Source organism: Crocodylus porosus, unplaced genomic scaffold (assembly GCF_001723895.1).
Source record: "Crocodylus porosus isolate Cpor-Errol unplaced genomic scaffold, CroPor_comp1, whole genome shotgun sequence".
NCBI classification, from domain to species: Eukaryota; Metazoa; Chordata; order Crocodylia; family Crocodylidae; genus Crocodylus; species Crocodylus porosus.
Window position 1 is genome coordinate 100,043,937 of NW_017728931.1, and position 19,082 is coordinate 100,063,018.

Consider the following 19,082-nt stretch of genomic DNA (forward strand, 5'->3'; position numbering starts at 1 on the left):
GTGCAAGGGAACTAATAGGACATTGCGTCACCATCTCATTTTTTTCAGTGATTTTTTTTATAAAGACAACAAAGCTATATCCGTGTTTAAAATGTTTACTACAGTACAAGATCTTGTCATACATCTGTGCCTTTTTTTTGGAAGATCCTTTTTTATTCAGTTTTGTAGCTTTCTAGTGAATGTATATGAGGAAAATATAAGCTGTCACTGTTCATTACCTTCCTAAATGTCACTGCCTGCATTTCTTCAGTCCAGAGGGGATGTCTGTATGGTTACAAACCAGTTCAGCCTAGCCAGGTTAGACTAAACTGCAACAAATTAATCAATTCAGGCTTAGGCTTTTTGAATGTATGTCCCTAGCCAAAGAGCTTACAGAACGCACAAATAAACAGACAGAGCAAGAAATATGGCATGCACTAAGCCTCTGATTTCCAATCTGATCTTAAAACAGTTTCCTAAGATATATGGTTCCCTAAGATATTTTTATATTCTCTGTTTTGTACTATTTATTGTCAGATTAAATTCTATAGCAGTAGAATGTAGCATAAGTCAAGTTGGTTTAAAAAATAGTAACTTTCTCATGCAGAATTAAAAAAAAAATTGACAACAAATAATTGAGCAATTGTAGTATTAAATGGCTGATATAAAAAAAAATTAGTTGCTTTCTAAATTTGGTCCTAAACTAAGTGTCAAATAAAACCATTAAGACAAAATTCAAGGAAAGCCTTTAAAAGTGCTTGCTAAAAATTAGAGTTGCCAGTTAAAGTGTTGAAATAGGGCCAAATCAAGCTCTTTAGTCATAAAACTGTCCTTATGGGACAGTTCAAGTGAAGATTTTGGGATTTAGTCCATACATTGCTGGAAAATAGTAATAATAATATAGAATCGTAAAACTCTCCCAAATCAGTGAAGTTTAAACAATAGTTTCTCAACTCCCATATTGCATCTTTCAGTCCTTTTTTTTCAATTTAAAGATAAAGGGACAATCACACTTTCTGGAAATAATTGACTACCCTGTTATCAAAGACAGTTTTAATACCAGTATGCAATAATCTTTTAGAAGCAACCTCAGAGAATTGTATATTGATTAGTGTCTGGTCAGCCTAAGTTAATATAACATAACTGCAGAAATTTTTTACTATCCCCTCCTTGCCCTTAAAGGGCTTCATTGGCCATTTTTAATTACTCTGCATTTTGTTGTGAGATAAATAAATACAGCAAAACCTGTCTATCTGTTATTGCTGCCATTTTAGCATAGTACTTTAAATTGAGGGAGAACAATGAGAATCCTTGAATTTCATGTGTTTTGAAGTTTGAGCTGGTCATAAATGTGTACAGGGTATGTCACTATTGAGCTACTTGTTAGGAATATGCCACAAGTGTGGGGGCTGCCTATAAGTATTTTCAAGATTCAGCATGAATAAGCAGGTGATATTTTGAAAAAATTGTTAAGGAGGCCATCAATTACAAACTGGTAACTGGTGGGGTATTAAGAAGCAACCAGCATGGCTTTGTTGAGGGTTGATCATGCCTGAAAAACCTGGTGTCCTTCTATGACCAGCTAACTACTCATCTGAATGAGGGACATGAGGTTTATGTCATTTACTTAGACTACACTAAAGCCTTTGATTCTGTTTCCAACAAGATTGTCTCAGCCAAATGGGAGGGTACTGGACTGGATCAGTCTACAGTGAGGTGGATGGACAGCTGACTTACAACTCTCTGGGATGGGGTCCTAATTGATGGGATGGTCTCATCCTGGAGGGCTGCGTCCAGTGGTGTCCCCCAGAGATCTGGCTTGGACCTGTGCTCTTTAACATATTTATTAATGACTTGGATGAGGGGGTAGAAAGCTCAATGATTAAGTTTGAGAATGATACTAAGCTGTGGGGAAATGTGGGCACATCAGAGGATAGGGTAAGGATTTAGGATGACCTTGACAGATTGGTTTTATGGGTGGAATGGAATCAGATGAGGTTTAACAGGGAGAAGTGCAGGGTTCTTCATCTGGGGAGGAAGAACCTTCACCATAACTACACGATGGGTAATGGCCCACTGGCTGGCACAGCATCTGAACAGGACCTGGGGTTCACAATCGACCAGAAGATGAACATGAGCCAACAGTGTAATGAAGTTGCCAGCAGGGCAAATAGAACTGTGATGTGCATCACCCGATGTGTTGCTAATAGATCCAGGGAGGTGCTTCTCCCTCTTCATTTGGCATTGGTGAGGCCACAGCTGGAGTACTGTGTCTAGTTCTGGAGTACTGTGTCCACTTCAAGAAGGATGTGGATAAGCTCGAGAGGATACAAAGAAGGGCTACCCGTATGATTAGGGGCCTGCCCTATGAGGAGAGATTCAGTCTGAGTAAGAGAAGAGTGAGAGGTGACTTGATAGCTGCCTACAAGTCCGTTAGGAATGAGATCTAGGGAAGCAACTCTTCAGGAAGGCACCTCAAGGGAGGACAAGGACCAACGGGCACAAGGTATTTGGAGGAAAATTTAGGCTTGACATAAGAAAACATTTCTTTTCCATAAGGGTTAATAGAATGTGGAACACACTCCCAGCAGAGGTGGTGCAGTTGCCATCCTTGGCGGTGTTCAGAATGAGGCTGGATAAGCACCTTGTTGAGCTTGTTTGAGCCCAGTAACTTCCTGCCTATGGCAGGGGACCAGACTTGATGATCTTACAGGTCCCTTCTGGTCCTTCATTTCTATGATTCTTTTAAAAAAGCTGTTGAAACATCCACATACATGCATCTGTCCCTCACTAGCCTAGGTAAGACTTTTAAATGTATTTGAAAGTATATCAGATTGTATTAACAGCTAATTTGTTAGAAATACAGAAGGAAAAGTTGAAAAAAATCTAAATGTACCTTATTTTGTGTTTCTAATAGCTATCCATCTTTCATTAACATGAATTAATAGCTCTCTATAGCCAAACATGATTTTTCCTGAATGACACACCAACCAATGTGGCATATTTGCCAGTTATTTTTCCTATAATTCTACTGTTGCCCTGAGGGGTCGGGCCAACACTCAGGATCTCAATATTGCGCTGTTAGACAGGAGGGCATGATGTACAATTGCACATATACAAACACACAAATCGGTTAGGTGCATGCACACACATACTATCAGCTCAGGCACATACATATTCCAACCAGCCTAGGCACATGCATACCTATCACCAATTCAGGCACATACACCATACACCCCAAAAGTTAGACACAGATCACTAATTTGTATATCATGCACACAATGCCACACACACACACTAGCAACTCAGATATACACACGTTCAAAATAACTAGTCTAGGTTCATGCACACCTATCACCAGTTTAAGCCCACACATACTACACACACCAAATTTAGACAGAATCAGTTACCAGTTACCAACACCTGCACATTCAATACACATATGTGGATTACTAATTTATATACCACACACACAATGATATCTATATATGTATATATGTGCATTCACTAATTTACACATATACCACCCACCTATACATACACAAAGGTGAGTTCCTAAGTTGAGTGTTGTGATGTGTATGTATGTATGTGCTTGGGATACCTGGGGAAAGGTTAAGTTAAGAAAGTAGAAGTGTAGGGAGTTAAAGTTACCAGGACTGGGATTAGAACTGGTAGACTACAGGGGCCTGGGCTGAAGAACTAAGGCTCGGGGGTAACTTTAGGTTAATTGATCTTAATTGATTAAAAGACAAGCCCAAAGCCTGCAGAACAGAAAAGATGCCGGCACAGAGGCTGGGACTGGAGCCAGAGCTATGGGGGAACTGAAAAGGCAGGTGGGGAGAGGGAAAATGGGACTAAGGGAAAGTGTGGTTGTTAAAGAGGGCCTCTGGGTGTGGGGAGCCAGAGGATGGCTCTGGGCAGCTAGAGAAGTTGCAGGGAGCGGCAGTGGGAGCTGGAGAAAGGCTCCAGCTGCTGGAGAAAACTGCAGGACACCCATGAGTCGCTGGGAAGCTGGGGGGCAGGGGACAATTACAGAAGGTGTGGAGGAAGCCTGAAAACAGAGAGATGGACAGCAGAAAATCTCAGGAAAAGTGGCAGGAGAGACTGAAAGGTGGCAGGGCAGTAGGAAAGCAGAGAAAGGCAGCAGAAAGTCACAGGGAAAAGGCAGTAGGAATTGGGAGGAGATCAGGAAACTTGTGGAGAGGGGTGGGGACTGGAGCTGAGAGAGAGAATGAGGCTAGAATTTAAGATAGGGAAGGGACTGGGATTCAGTAAAACATGACCCAACTTGGGGTTGCAAATGACAATGGTTTTATTGAACAGGGGAGATGGTGACGCAATGTCTTATTAGTTCCCTTGCACCTGCCCACCCACCCACACAAAATGATAGCATGGGTTAGTGAGGCTTGGTGCAGGGGCTGAAGTCCACTGAAGTCCAGGAGGAGAGAGAGAGAAAGAGAGAGAGAGAGAATCCAAATTGTAGGAGGAGGTGTGCAGGTAATATCTACCTATCCAGGCTGGAAAGCAGTCCTTGTCCAGTAGATGTTGTCCAGAGTGGGATCGCCGGCAGGGCCTCTGGGTAGATAGGTGGTATGTCATGGTGTTGGTCCAGATGGAGAGAGCGTCCCACTGGGTCTTGTCTTCACTGCCCCTTTTTATAGGGTCATCCACGTGTGTGACCCTAGTGACAGGAGGCATGTCCAGGCAAGGGTCAGCCCCTGGTGTAGTGAGCATGTGTGCTTCGTGCAGGGATGTACAGTTTTGGGTGGCTGTAATGGTGAGAGCTGCTGGTTCTGCAGTGCCTTTTGTCTTTCAAATGCTGGGTACTTGTCTCTGTTCCTGGGTGAGGTCTGTGGTTCCTGGATGAATCAATGCGAGGTGATGGCCCAGTTGTTACAGGCCATTCAGTAGAGGCCTGCTATTTCAATCATTCCCAATTTTCAATCATTCCCACATATTTCAATCATTCCCAATTACACTCATTCATCGGGGAACCAATTTACATGGGAGGGATACGTGACTCATACAGTTGTGACACAGGGGATGCCCAGGCAGAGGACACAAGATGGAGACTTGACATATAAAATGGAAACTTGACCTGACTTTGTTCACTTACAAACACAGGCCTAAACCATACAATATCCATATGAAACAATAAAAAATGATATGAAAATGATAATAATAATACAATATACAACAGTAAGAATTAATACAAACCTAATAATAATACAATATAAAACAGTGGATATCCAAAACCAAAAACTTGCTACCAAAATAAAAATGTTTAAAGCTTATCCTAAGTCTGAGCTCACTTATACTTATCTATAGGGAATAGAGAGGGAGAGAAAAAGTCAGAAATGGTTGAGGAAGGGGGGGGAATGCATTTTAAAATAAATTAAAAGAAAAAGAAAAACGGGGTTTTGCTACACTACAAATCATCTTATTCTAATTAACTGGAAATATATTTAATGTCTCTATTTTCACAACATACATAGCAGCAGAGTACAGCATTTCCTTTGTTTCACACATGGAACAGATTATAATGGTAGTGTGCCTACTACTTTAAACAGAGGCATACAACTTATCTTTGGTATCTCTGAGAGAATGAAAGTGCTTGTCCATGTCCTTGAAAAGTGACTTTTTGCATATTTGTGAGACTCACAAAGCTTTGACTTGATGTTTGTTGATGCATATGGTCTAAGCACAGCTGCCTTAGGTTGTGTGTGTGTGTTATTTTAATAAACATTCCTCCCTCTTCCTACTAATAACACTATTGTCTTTGTGAGGACAGGCCCCTAGTTTATACTGTTTGTGTTGACCCAGAATTAGCGTTAATCCAGGAAAGGTAATACATAAATCTGGTGTTCTATTCAGGATATAAACTTTAATTCCTTATGTGGAAACAGGATGAATAATGACTCAACCAACAGGTCTATTCATAAGAGATTTCAGCACAGAATGCAGAAGCATTTTATATTGCTTTTGTATTGCTGACCAAAAATAATTTACAGGGTGACAGGAGGAAAAGAAAGTCAAAGGGGAAAGTCCTGACTCAATAATGACTCAAAACCCAGAATTATAGCTCTGCAAAAGTAGTTCATTTATCTCTGTTGCTGTCTGGTGATTCTTCTGGCATGCAAGAACTTGGAAGCCTCCCCAGGTAAGGAATTACAGTATGTCACACAACTGTACACAAGAGAAGCTGGCAATTGCCTGTTGTGGGTTTATTTTCCAACACACACCTTTTGGGAAGTAAACAGAGACATGACCAGAAGTGGGGAAGAGGACATATACACATGAATTTTGAACACAAATGAAAAACAGAACTCACTCATATCTCATAGTGATTCACACATAAATTAAAATAAATATTTAAGCCAAAGTGGAGAGATGATTGTTCATCTGTTTAGGATGGACTGGTGGTGAGAGAAGTAGAAGGCAGATCTTATGGCAATGAGGAAGTTGCAGTGGTCACTGTGAGAAAGTGATCAGGGCCTGGGCAGTGGGAATGAGAAGAAACAGACCTATTTTTGAGATTATTCAGTGGAAGCACTGGTGGGATTTAATGACTGCAGTGAACAAAGAGAAAAGGGGTAGGGGATTGCAAATGTGATCAAGAACCTGAGATAAGGTTTTAAAGAGCATTGGAAACAACTTCCTGATGCAAGTGTTGGAGGGACCAACTAGGGTCTGTGCACTTATTGATCTGCTGCTCACAAACAGGGAAGAATTTATTGGTGGCGGATGTAGAAGTGGATAGCAGTATGAGCTGTATTGAACATGAGATGATAGAATTCAGGATCCTGGCAAAAGGAAGAAAGGAGAGCAGCAGAGTATGAACCCTGGACTTTAAAAAAACAGACTTCAGTTCCCTCAGGGAGGCCAGTCTGAGATGGAAAGGAGTCCAGAAGAGCTGGTTGTATTTTAAAGAAACCTCACTGAGGGCACAGGAACAAACCATCCCAATGTGTATGATGAATAGCAAATATGGCAGGTGACCAGCTTAACTTATCAGAGAACTCTTCAGTGAGCTTAAACACAAAAAAGAAACTAACAAGAAGTGGAAGATTGGGCAGAGGACTAGGGAAGAGTCTAAGAATATTGCTTGGGCTTGCAGGGATGAAATCAGGAAGTCCAAAGTGCAATTGGAGTAGTAGCTAGCAAAGGATGTGAAGAGTAACAAGAAGGGTTTCTACAAATGTGTTAGGAACAAGAGGAAAGTCAGGGAAAGTGTGGGTACTTTACTGAATGGGGGAGGCAACACAGTGACAGATGATGAGGAAAAGGCTGAAGAACTCAATGCCTTTTTCACCTCAATCTTCACTGGCAAGCAAGGTCAGCCCCTAGACTACTGCACCTGGCAGCACAGTTTGGGGAGGAGGTGAGCAGCCAACAATGGTGAAAGAATAGGTTAGGGACTACTTAGAAAAGCTGGACATGTACAAGTCCATGGGGCTGGATGCAATACATCCAGGGGTGCTGAGTGAGTTGGCTGATGTGATTGCAGAGTCATTGGCCATTATCTTTGAAAACTGTGGGACTTGGGGGAGGTCCCAGACCATTAGAAAAGGGCAAATTTAGTGCCCATCTTTAAGAAAGAGAAGAAGGAGGATCTCGAAAACTACAAACTAATCAGCCTCACCTCAGTTCCCAGAAAAATCATGGAGCAGGACCTCCATTTCTAAGCACTTGGAGGAGAAGAATGGGATCAGGAACAATCAGCATGGATTCACCAAGGGCAAGTCATGCCTGACCAACCTGATTACTTTCTATGATGAGATAACTGGCTCTCTGGGTGTGGAAAAAGCAGTAGATGTGATATACCTAGACTTTCTCCCAGACCCTGAGAAATTGACTCCAGCTCTCTGCAGCTCTCTCAGCACCACAGGTTTCTTTCTCTCCCTCTGGGGTGAGTTCTCTGGTGTGATGCTGCTGCTTCCAGCCTCACAGTCTCTGGGCCTTTTCCCAGACACAGAGAAAGTACCCTGGCTTGATGTTGCAACCACTAGCCTGGCAACTCCTCTCTGTGTGTCTGTCTGTTTGTCTGTCCTTTGGCCTTCCTATTAACTGTATCAGCTGGCCTAATCCTCCTTGGCAGTCTGCAGTCCCTTTTTGACTACCGGAAGCTGGGCTGTAGCCTCTGGCACAAGCAGTGTGCCAGAGCCTGGTTGGTATATGCAGCTTGTTACACTGGGCTACATGGAAGCATGTAGTCTGCTACAAGGACCGTATCCATATTACTTGAAGCAACTCAGTTGTTCAACCTGCTAAAATAAGGGTTCTACTGAGAAACAGTTCAGCCCTAGGGTGCTGAATTTTCTTGGTGCACACAGGAAGGGCTGAATGGATCAGTTGGTTATTTTATCTGTTCAGTTGTCTGTTTCTGAGTAAGACATTTTGAGAAGAAAAGCCTTTCCAGGATGAGCTTGAAAAATAAATCTAGAAACACATTACTAATTGAAGCATTGAATCAGGAATTTTATGTATGGATTTATTTTACCAATGTTTATGTCATCATTCCCCAAGCAAGTTTCAGGGATGCTTACAATAAAAACCAGATAAATTATAAAAAATGATAAAATATTAAAATAAGTAATAGAACAACTCCCTAAACAGTGCCCCAAATAACACCCCAGAACTTTCCCTGCTAAATATCTGCCCAAATAAAAAAGTCATACCATTTCTGGAAGAGATCCAGGCTTGTGCAAGGAGCCTCCAAAAGGCAAGGAGTGATTAAAAAGAATAACCTCCCACCTATTTTTGGTGAACAAACTTGGTTCACTGATGGAACTTGCAGGAGGTTGCTCTTCTCTGATCTTTGGAACTGAGATAGGATATAAGAAATGAGGTGATCCTTTAGATATGTAGGGCCCTGGCTATTTAGGTCTTTATAGGTCTTTCTCAGGAGCAGCATGTGTTTTTATATATAAAAAAATATCCCTGTGGACTGGCTTCACTGTGGTAGAGTTACATCATCATAAAACTGGAGTAATGCAATGGTGAATCAAGGCATGATGATTATATTTCTTTGTGATTTGCATGGTAACAAGAAAAAGCCTCTATATTTGTGGTATAGTAGAAGGGAGAAGTCTAGTTTACATAATAACAAATGTAAAAAGTTGTTCATTGTGGGGAAGAAGTTAACCAGTATTATTTTCTGTTGTGTTCACTTGCAGGAAGTCACCAAATCAGTGCAACCTCTTTTACTGGGAAGAATAATAGCTTCCTATGATATTGAAAACACTCATGAGCGATCCATAGCCTACTACCTCGGCCTAGGCTTGTGCCTTCTTTTTATAATGAGAACCCTGCTTCTACATCCTGCCATATTTGGTCTTCATCATATAGGGATGCAAATGAGAATTGCCATGTTTAGCTTAATTTATAAAAAGGTAAATTTTTCACTTTCCTTTAAATGTTAAAGGTTCTTCCAATGCCTAGAGTCCCACTGGGCTAGTATAGTGGAGACCATGCTGATTTCAGTAGGCAACAGCACGCAAGGTGCTGACGTGGCTAACAGAAGGGCCACCTGTTTCTGAGTTCCGTAACCTGAAGGAGTGTGATTTTACCAAAAATAACTACGGTAAGTCACATTCATGATTTGTTCATATTATACGGGCTGAAAACAAGCAGTCTTTGAGCCAAAATTGTGAACGTAAATTACATTGCTAATGGAACAGAATGTGTATTAAGCAATCATGGAGGGCTTGAGAGGGAGAAATGTAGATAGGTAAGTAGTAAAAAAAAAAAACCTTGCCAGGATACAGTTAACTGTCAGATTCTCTGACTTTTGCTTCACCGAAGTGGGAAATGACTCAAATTATCACCATATTTATCTAAGTAAGATTAGTTATGGGATGATTGGTAACATCTTTTTTCATTTTGGTAAATAACAGATTAGTTACACAATTCCAGTCTAAGTCCCTCGTGTTACTAGTATATATTTTAACTCTCTATAATTTTATGAATTTTAAGCCACAGAGGTCCAAAAAGCAATGAGATGCACAATATGAACATTTAAGATATCAGATGTTAACGTATAATTCTGAGTCTCGTTAACATATTTTTGCTCAGAGATGACTATATTTACTTATATACAAGATGGGTCCTCCCCTACCCCCTGCAATTGGTATGGGAGAAAAAAGATCCTTGTTTTATAATCACATATATTAAAGCTCATTAAATACATTGTCTATCTCTAAACTGCTACCAAAAGCAGCACATAGTCAATAATAGAAGCCAACTGTGAAATTGATTAAATGTAGTCAACGCTGACCGTGCCTATAAAACACAAGGCCTAAATTGGGCAAACATGGTAATAGGAACTTTTTTTTAATTTTATTTTTTAATTTTTTGTATTCCAAGCCAAATTAAAACAAATTCCAAATTCAACAGTCAGTCCAGAACCATAAGTGGCCCCCCTAGCAGTAAACATCCTCCACCCCCATCGAGGGCTTCAGATGTTTCCAAAACTTTTGGCAGGCATCTTACCTGCAGGCTCAAGCCTGGAGACTTCAGGTTCAGATACCCCCAAGTTTTGCTTGCCCTCAGCTGTAAGGCCCTAGGAGCAAGCCAGGGAGAAGTCTCTCATTTTCATAAAGTAGGCGTAAAGCCAGGACCTTCCTACTTCAGCCACTAAGCTGGAGATTTACTATACAATACCTTGAGGGGTACTATCCCTGTGCCAAGAGAGCAGTTTTCCCTGATGCAGCTAAGAAGACCACCTTTGTGGTTGAAAGGTTTCTCTTGCAAGGGACACTTAATCCGAACCTTCAACAGACCGAGGTAAGTATAACCCATCTAAATAAGACATAAGGTAGTACCCATTAAGTGCGGCTCTCCCTTAGTACTGACTCTTTTTCAAGTCATGGTGAGCCGTAGCATACAGTTCACCCAGAATCCCTCTGTCGCTTCTCCCCACCCTCCATCTCAGCCTGGTGCATATGATAAGTATGTCCCTGCCTCCATGACATGAAGCTGGACCAGGTTGCCCTGAATCTCATCTGCATATACATTTTTGGATCATCCCAGGAGTTGTGACAAGAACACAACTGGGGTTGTCATGACTGGGGCTAATTAGCTTATGGATCCTCGGTGGGGATCATCTTGTAATTAGGGTTGTTTTCTATTCATGTAAATACAATATGGCTGGTTACAGACATAAAAAAACCCAAAAACCAAAAAATGCCCCCATATGACACTTTGCTTTAAACTTGGTGCACCCCTGTATTGAGCCCAGTGCATGCCCAGAAGAGGAATTGCATTATTTTGACCTGGCTTGCACAGTGTCAGTACAGTATAGATCAGATGCTTCAGTGGAGCTTTTTTGGTGCTTTTGAACTGGCTATTTAAAAAAGGGAGGAGGGAGGACCCAGCCCTCCTCTATCCTTACCTCTATCAAAGGGAAACTCTTTGAGAAGATCATCAAGGAGCACATCTGTGGTGGGCCAGCTTTAGGGATGATGCTCAAGGGCAACCAGCACAGTTTCATTAGGGGCAGGTCCTGTCAGACCAACCTGATTGCCTTTTATAATCAGGTCACAAAAGTATTGGATGCAGGTGTCGCTGTGGACGTAGTCTTCCTGGACTTCAGCAAGGTCTTTGACACTGTCTCCCACCCCATCCTCTTAAAAAAAATAGGCAACTGTGGCATTGATGCCTACATAGTCAGATGGATTGCAGATTGGCTGAAGGGCTGTACTCAGAAGATGGTGGTGGATGTATCATATTTGACCTGGGGAGAAGCGGGCAGTGGAGTCCCCCAGGGCTCGGTCCTTGGGCCCATGCTGTTCAATTTCTTTATCAGCGATTTGGAGGACAGGGTGAAAAGCAACCTGTTTAAATTTGCTGATGATACCAAAATTTGGGGTGAGGTGAGCACGCTAGTAGGGAGGGAAAGACTGCAGCAAGACCTGGATAGGTTACAGGGGTGACCTCACAAAAACAGGATGTGTTTCAATACTGACAAGTGCAGGATACTGCACTTGGGCAGTAGTAACCAGCATCACACTTATAAGATGGGAAACTCCCTTCTTGAGAGCACGGAGGCAGAAAGGGATCTTGGAGTCATTATTGACTCCAAGATGAACATGGGCCCACAACGCGAGGTCACGGTTAGCAGGGCTAACCGGACCTTGCTGTGCATCCACAGGTGCATCTCAGGTATGGCCAAGGAGGTGATCCTCCCCCTCTACATGACACTGGTCAGGCCACAGCTGGAGTACTGTGTCCAGTTCTGTGTGCCCCAGAGCACACAGGAGGGATGTGGACAACATTGAAAGGGTCCAGAGGAGGGCCACCCGCATGATCTGGGGACAACAGAGCAGACCCTACAGTGAGAGACTGCGGGACCTGAACCTGTTCAGCCTTCACAAGCAAAGGCTGAGGGGGGACCTGGTGACCATCTATAAACTCAACAGGGGGGACCAGAAGGATTTGGGAGAGACCTTGTTTCCCCTAGCGCCCCCTGGCATAACAAGGAATAACGGCCACAAGTTGTTGGAGAGGAGGTTTAGATTAGACATCCATAAGAACTACTTCACAGTCAGGGCGGCTAGGATCTGGAACCAACTTGCAAGGGAAGTGGTGCTGGCTCCTACCCTGGGGGTCTTGAAGAAGGGGCTTGATGCCTACCTGGCTGGAGTCATTTGAGCCCAGTTTTTCTCCTGCCCAGGCGGGGAGTCGGATTTGAAGATCTACAAGGTCCCTTCTGACCCGACTTCTATGCTTCTATGCTTCTATGATTCTATGATTAGATAAAAGCACTAAAAGCCTCTCTGAAGCACTCAATCTATGCAGATGCTGTGGACTCCAGTTGAATTAAAGTGCTGCTTCTTCTAGTAAAGTGTTTTTTTCATTTCTGTCAGCAGCTTACATGCTGATGATGCGGAGAAGATAGAATGTGATTTTCATACAGCACAAAATGCCTTAATTCTCTTTTAAGACAAAATAGAACTTCTTTATAGAAGAACTACATTTCCGCATAATTAATGGTCTAGACTTTCCTTTTAGTCTTTTTGCTAATTTTATAATCTCTATTAAAATTTTTAGGAAGGTTGCCATGGTAGGGGATGTATGCAACTGTAGTGTGACACAGCATGCACGTGTAGTTAAACATTGCATTTTGTGAATATGCAATATAAGGTGAAAGTTTCACATAAAAAGTCAATATGTGCAGAGGACTGTAATTACTTTTAAACTGAAGTGGCATGAATTTTATGAGGGCTTTTTATAGGATTAAAACAATAAATGAAAACTTGTTTATATTGTTCTTGTCATATGTGATAGGTTTTTTTCCTATGGTAGTCATTCCTACTTATGCTGCTTTAAATGAATATTTTACCAGACCATCCTCGTATTATTTTATTTTACAGACCTTAAAACTGTCAAGCAGAGTCCTAGATAAAATAAGTACTGGACAGCTTGTTAGTCTTCTTTCCAACAACTTGAACAAATTTGATGAGGTATGTCAACAGTACTATTGTTTGTATAGCAGAAATCTGTTTGAAGTGCATGGCTGTAAAATTTCATACAGTTTAGGGATAGATCCAGAGGGGGATGACAGTGTGGTCGCACCCTATTGCTTTTAGTGTACTGCACATGAGCACTAAGTGTGAGGTCTGACTGGAGCCCCTTCTTTTACGTGGCTCTACAGCCCATTGGTGAGTGCTGCTGCTGTTGATCATCCCCTCCTTTCCCCTCTACAGAATGCAATAGGGAGGTGAAGAAGGGCCAGGGTGACATCAGCATCATGCATTCCTGGGCTCTGGAGCATGATGAAAGCAGAAACCCTGGCCAGACCTCATTCCTATCAGTTGGTGAACTCAGAACTCATTGTGTTTGCACAGCACAGCCAAAATTGGAGGGTGCATCGTCCCCTTGCCAGGTTCCTGGATTCACTACTGACCAGTTCTAGAATTGTCATGGCCAAAGTCAAACAAGGCAAGAAATTGGTCAACTCCAGTGGAATGTGCTTATAAATAAAGAGCAAACTTTCTCCTTTAATTATGGGCTAGCATATATTTAGAGAGAGACTGATTCAGATACACAATGTCATCCCCCCTCCTATACTAAAGACATCTGGGTTCCAGTAAAAATCTGGAAAGTTAAGTCTACTAGTAGAAATATTTTTAATTTATAGGGTTGTGTAAGTGTCAGTCAGGAGACTTCCAGCTGTTTCTTAGTTAGCTTCTTAGTGGCCTAAACTCATTTGTTCTTGGCTTCCCTTCACCAGGCTCCTATTGCTGTTAAACTTGCTAATACTCAGTTTTATGCTGCTTACACCACCTGCTCCCAGAGGTAATGTACATTGGGTGGATCTTGAATTAAGAACCAGGCAAAGGTTCTATAGACTTCTACAGAAGTTCTCTCTCAGTAAAGAGTCAGGTTCAAACCAATGTTTATGTACTTTTGGACTGTAAACTCCATGAGTTTCAATTCATTATGTCCAATGGTCTAACTGTGTGGATGATGTTGCTGTAAAAGAAGCAATAGACATGACCTGAATGAGACTGGAGAAGTGGTTGGAGACAGGTATCTAAGAAGCCAAATGCAGATTCCTGCAGCTGGGCTGAAGCTGAGGTGTGGGTAACAACGGAAGATTTTATGTGGCCTGATACTATGGAAGGTTATCAAGCTACTAGTGTGGTAAGAGCAAGTAAAAACCTTTAACTAATCAGGAGGTGCATCTACACATGCTATTATCATGGCGCATATCACACCAGATATTATTGCTCCTGGGCACCACGTTTGACCATATGACCAGGACCATAGTCCATTGATCTGGGTCAGAGCAGGCCCAGCGGGCAGTGGGCCGGGGGGTCAGCCAGCTGAGCCTGGGGCTACTCTGAACAGGCTCAACATGCTGTGGAGAGGCTGGCTGGAGCAGGAGAGTGCTCCAGTGTGGGGCTAGCCAGCATGCAGCCCCTGCACTGAAGCATCCTCATGCCCCAGGCAGTCCTGTCAGTGTTTACATATGCATTGGTGCACACTAAGGAAGTCCACTGTGGGATATTACTTGTATTTACAAGTACTAACTTGAGGCAGAGTTAGTTTCCTGCTGCCTATGTGTAGATGTTGAGACTTTACTGTGGAGCTAGTTAGGCAGCTCCACAGTAAATGTCTTGTGTAAATGTGCCCAGGTACTACTGGGCACACTCCCTTTAATCATTTAATAAAATGGGTTTTTTAGGATCTGCTCTCTCAGAAGAATGCTATTCAGACAGGGTTACCCTCTCTCCCCTCAGTCTTATAAGGTAAACAGTTATTAGGGTCTAGAGCCAACTACCTTGTCTTTAACTGCACTGTTTTCTGCTTTTACCTCTCAGGTCCTACTTCCAGAAACCACAGGGTATGTCTATACAGTGCAAGGTAGCACTCTGCTGAGACATGCCATCCCTGCTATGTGTATGTTAGATTCCAAACCAAAAGCGTTGTAGCCATTTTAGTGTGGCTTTATGCATGCATCTATAAGCTTTGCCTAGCCAAGGCTATGCTTTTTTCCAATTTAGTAGCCAGAATTCATGGAGTGGGCCTTGTGCCTCTCATCATGATGGCAGCATGCCACTGCTTTATGTCATATAAACATAGCAACATAGATGCACAGATACCCACAGAACTTCCCACAGATGCAAACCTGCAGAGGAAGATACTTTGCTGTTTCTGCATATTTTTCCTTTCTCTGTGCATATGCCAGCCAAAATTATCTAATACTTCTGAGGTTGTTGGTTTTACATCATCTGCGGCATTATTTACCCCTCAGGGTTATAGGCATTAACCCTAAATCCATCCCAAGAAAAAATAACAGTTATGGAGGGATTATGACAGTATAGGGAGCAATACGATTTGTATTTAGTTGCATATTCATCCTCAGTGGTATTTTCTTCACCCTTAACATTAACTTCCACGACAAGGTGTACTATTCTTGATAGGTTCTTTTGTTTATTATCTCTTTATTCTGCACTGATTGAAGGGGATCTTCTGGTCTCTCTGAAGTTAATGGCAAAACACTTATTGACTTCAATGGAGCTAAGATTTTGCCACATGTGAACACACAGCCAAAGCTACTTGCAGAGCCAACCCTAGGGGTGTGCAGGGCCCAGGGCATATCAGCCTGTGTCGGTGGTGGAAAGGGGAGGGTGGGAAGTGGCTGGAGCATGAAGTGGTGGAGTGGTAGTGCCCTCGGCTCTCACCCTGCCTGCAGTTCCTTCCAAAGTTTGGGTCCTGGGATGGTCACCCCGATACACCCTCCCCAAGGGACGGCTCTGGCTACTTGCATACTGAACTTGCATCTTGCAAAAACCAAAGCTTATGTGTGGAATGTATCTACGCATTGGTATGTTCTCATCATAATTAACACCAAAATAGCTATGTGCTCAAAATTGCAAAACTTCTTTCAAAAAATTATTTTAATGCTGGAAATTCATTTACTGTTCTTCATGCAAATCGTTCAAAGTGTCACTTTACTAACTCTTCTCCCTTCTTATATGGTTTGCTGAGCACAGCTTTAGTGAGTTTTTGCTGTGGATTTTTGCAGGGTCTGGCATTGGCTCATTTTATATGGATTGCACCTTTACAAGTAGCGCTGCTGATGGGACTGCTCTGGGAGATGATACAGGCCTCGGCATTTTGTGGACTTGGCTTACTAATAATCCTGGCTCTTTTCCAAGCCTGGTTAGGACAAATGATGATGAAGTACAGGTGACAAAGCTGTTCAGAACATTTCTTTTAAATCTTACATTTTCACAAGGCATATGGGTATATGAAAATCCAAGACTAAACTTGACCTAGTTAATATTAGCAGTCCTACTTATACAGGTCATGTAAGTAAAAAGAACAGGATTTGGCCCAGAAAATGGCTGATATTAGTCATGTTTATTATGATAGTGCCTATAGGCCAACCAGGAATGGGGCCCTTTGTGTTAGGCATGGTACAAATGGAGGGCAGTAAATATTCCTGCTCTGAAAAGCTCAGAGCCCAAATAGACAGACACAGGGTGGGGGAAGGAAGATGAGACACAAGCACAGTGCACAGTTATATCTCTAACCTTGTTAGCCCTCTTGTTAGGTCTCTAATTTTTTCAGAGGGCTACTTGTAGAAGGGATAAACTAAGTGGAAAGAAAGCAGACAACGAACAGCTAGAAGTGGAGTGAAGCTGCAATGACAACACTGTCATAGAGAAGGAGTAGGTTGGAGCAAACATATAAGTAGTACAGGACAAAGGAAGTCCAGTCAGAACTATAGGAAGTAATTCCTGCCTTAACTGCTTCTGCTGCTGCCCCCCCAGTCTCCCTCTGGCTCCATTTTGCAGTTCTCCCCCCAAGGCCACCAGGCAGTTGGAGGGTTCTCATAGCCTCAGAGATCTGACCTACCGTTCCTTGTTATTCAAAACTTCTGCCACTCTTATAATCTGAATTTTGACTATGAAAAGAATTCAGATTCAGGCCTTTTTTAATTAACAGCATTAAAATGCAGTCTTTAATGTGGGGTAAGTAATGGGAAATTTTATAAGAAATACTAAAATTCATGCTCATTGATGTGAATCTTGCTTCCTAGCTTTGATCATTTATGTTTTCTTCAGCGTTCTATCCTTAACACAGTACAGTAATTACTGCATTTTTAATAAAAATGCTGCTTTCTAACACACTTCCTGTGTCTGCCTTTCCGTAATAATGGTATTGAAATATATAAATAGGTGCATTTTATTAGATAGTCATTTGAGTTCTAGCGGGATCTGTGATTGTCAAGCATTACAAGTTACAGTAAAATTAAAACTGACCTAGTCCTCTCTTATTTTACAGAGACAAGAGAGCAGGAAAGATCAATGAGAGACTTGTGATCACTTCAGAAATAATTGAGAACATACAATCAGTTAAAGCTTACTGTTGGGAGGATGCAATGGAAAAAATGATTGAAAGCTTTCGAGAGTAAGTATATTAATTTGTCAATCTTGTATTTCTTCAAGGTTATGGAAGGGTGTCTACAGGATTAAAATTCTTAGATGACTATGAATACTAATAGCATCTGTGTGTTATGGTAGAAAATAAGGAACACAAGCAGTCATGCTTGAAAGGGGCCACCATTTGGAAGCACAAAGCATTCCATACTGCATCTTGGTTTTTCTCAATTTGTCTAATGCACTATAAAAATTGTATGCTTCTTTAGAAGTATCTACTATAAACAGCTGTTAACGGTAGAGCACCATAGGAGAGAATCCTTTGGTCTATTCCACCTATTATTTCTACTTTACTAAATAAAACAGCTAGATCTATAGTATTGTAAAAACTTTCTTTCTTGTATATACTAACTTGGAAGTAGCTGGGTTTTTTTCCAAATGTAAAATATTGGGATGTAGAAAAAAAAAAGTCAGAAAAACTGACTGTAGAGTCATACGTAATACTGACATTGCAACAATGCAAGCATTTAACAAACTAGACGATCCTGGCATCTGTATTTGTCCGTGGCCAATCTTATCCTGTATCTACAACAAACCCTGCTTTTGTTTGACTACTCAAGGGTTTATCCACTTTCCTATTCTTAAGTAGAGACAACAGTTTGATTCCTTTGCAGCCATTTTGTAAGAACTTCAATAAAGTCATTCTTAATTTTTCTATTATAAAGCTACTAGTGTCAGTATGCTCAATAACTAAAGTACTGACTATATGGTACAAGGCATGAAGTGGTTCTGTGTGGGTTATATACCCTTGCAGTGTATTTTGTGGAACAGAACAGTGTCTCTTACCACAACACCTTAAGTGAGCTTTAAATACATGCCGTGCAGTCATAGAATCACAGAAAAGTAGGGTTTGAAGGGACCTCTGGATTCATCTAGTTCAATTCCCTGCTTGAGGCAGGACAATGCCAATTCAAACCATCCCATACAAATCCTTGTCTAGCCTATTACTAAAACTACATAATCAACCCTGCCGCACAACTACAAGGCATAGCACCTAAACCTGCCTCAGGTAAAGCTTCAGGATAATGACAGTCAGTGTTCTGCTGTTGCAAGAATTTCATAGATTTCATAGAGATCAGGGCTGGAAGGGACCTCGGGAGATCATCGAGTCCAGCCCCCTGCCCAAAGGGCAGGAAGTCAGCTGGGGTC

The 19,082-nt window shown here is 41.8% G+C and overlaps 1 protein-coding gene across 1 annotated transcript in view; it reads left to right on the plus strand.

The window, feature by feature from the left end:
* CFTR (cystic fibrosis transmembrane conductance regulator) overlaps positions 1-19,082 on the plus strand; it is a 146,662-nt gene that overhangs the window by 16,603 nt on the left and 110,977 nt on the right. Inside the window, exons 5-8 of the mRNA XM_019543952.1 lie at positions 9,156-9,371; positions 13,353-13,442; positions 16,514-16,677; positions 17,779-17,904. Of these exons, the coding sequence (XP_019399497.1) occupies positions 9,156-9,371; positions 13,353-13,442; positions 16,514-16,677; positions 17,779-17,904 (596 nt within the window). The remainder of the gene's footprint in view (positions 1-9,155; positions 9,372-13,352; positions 13,443-16,513; positions 16,678-17,778; positions 17,905-19,082) is intronic.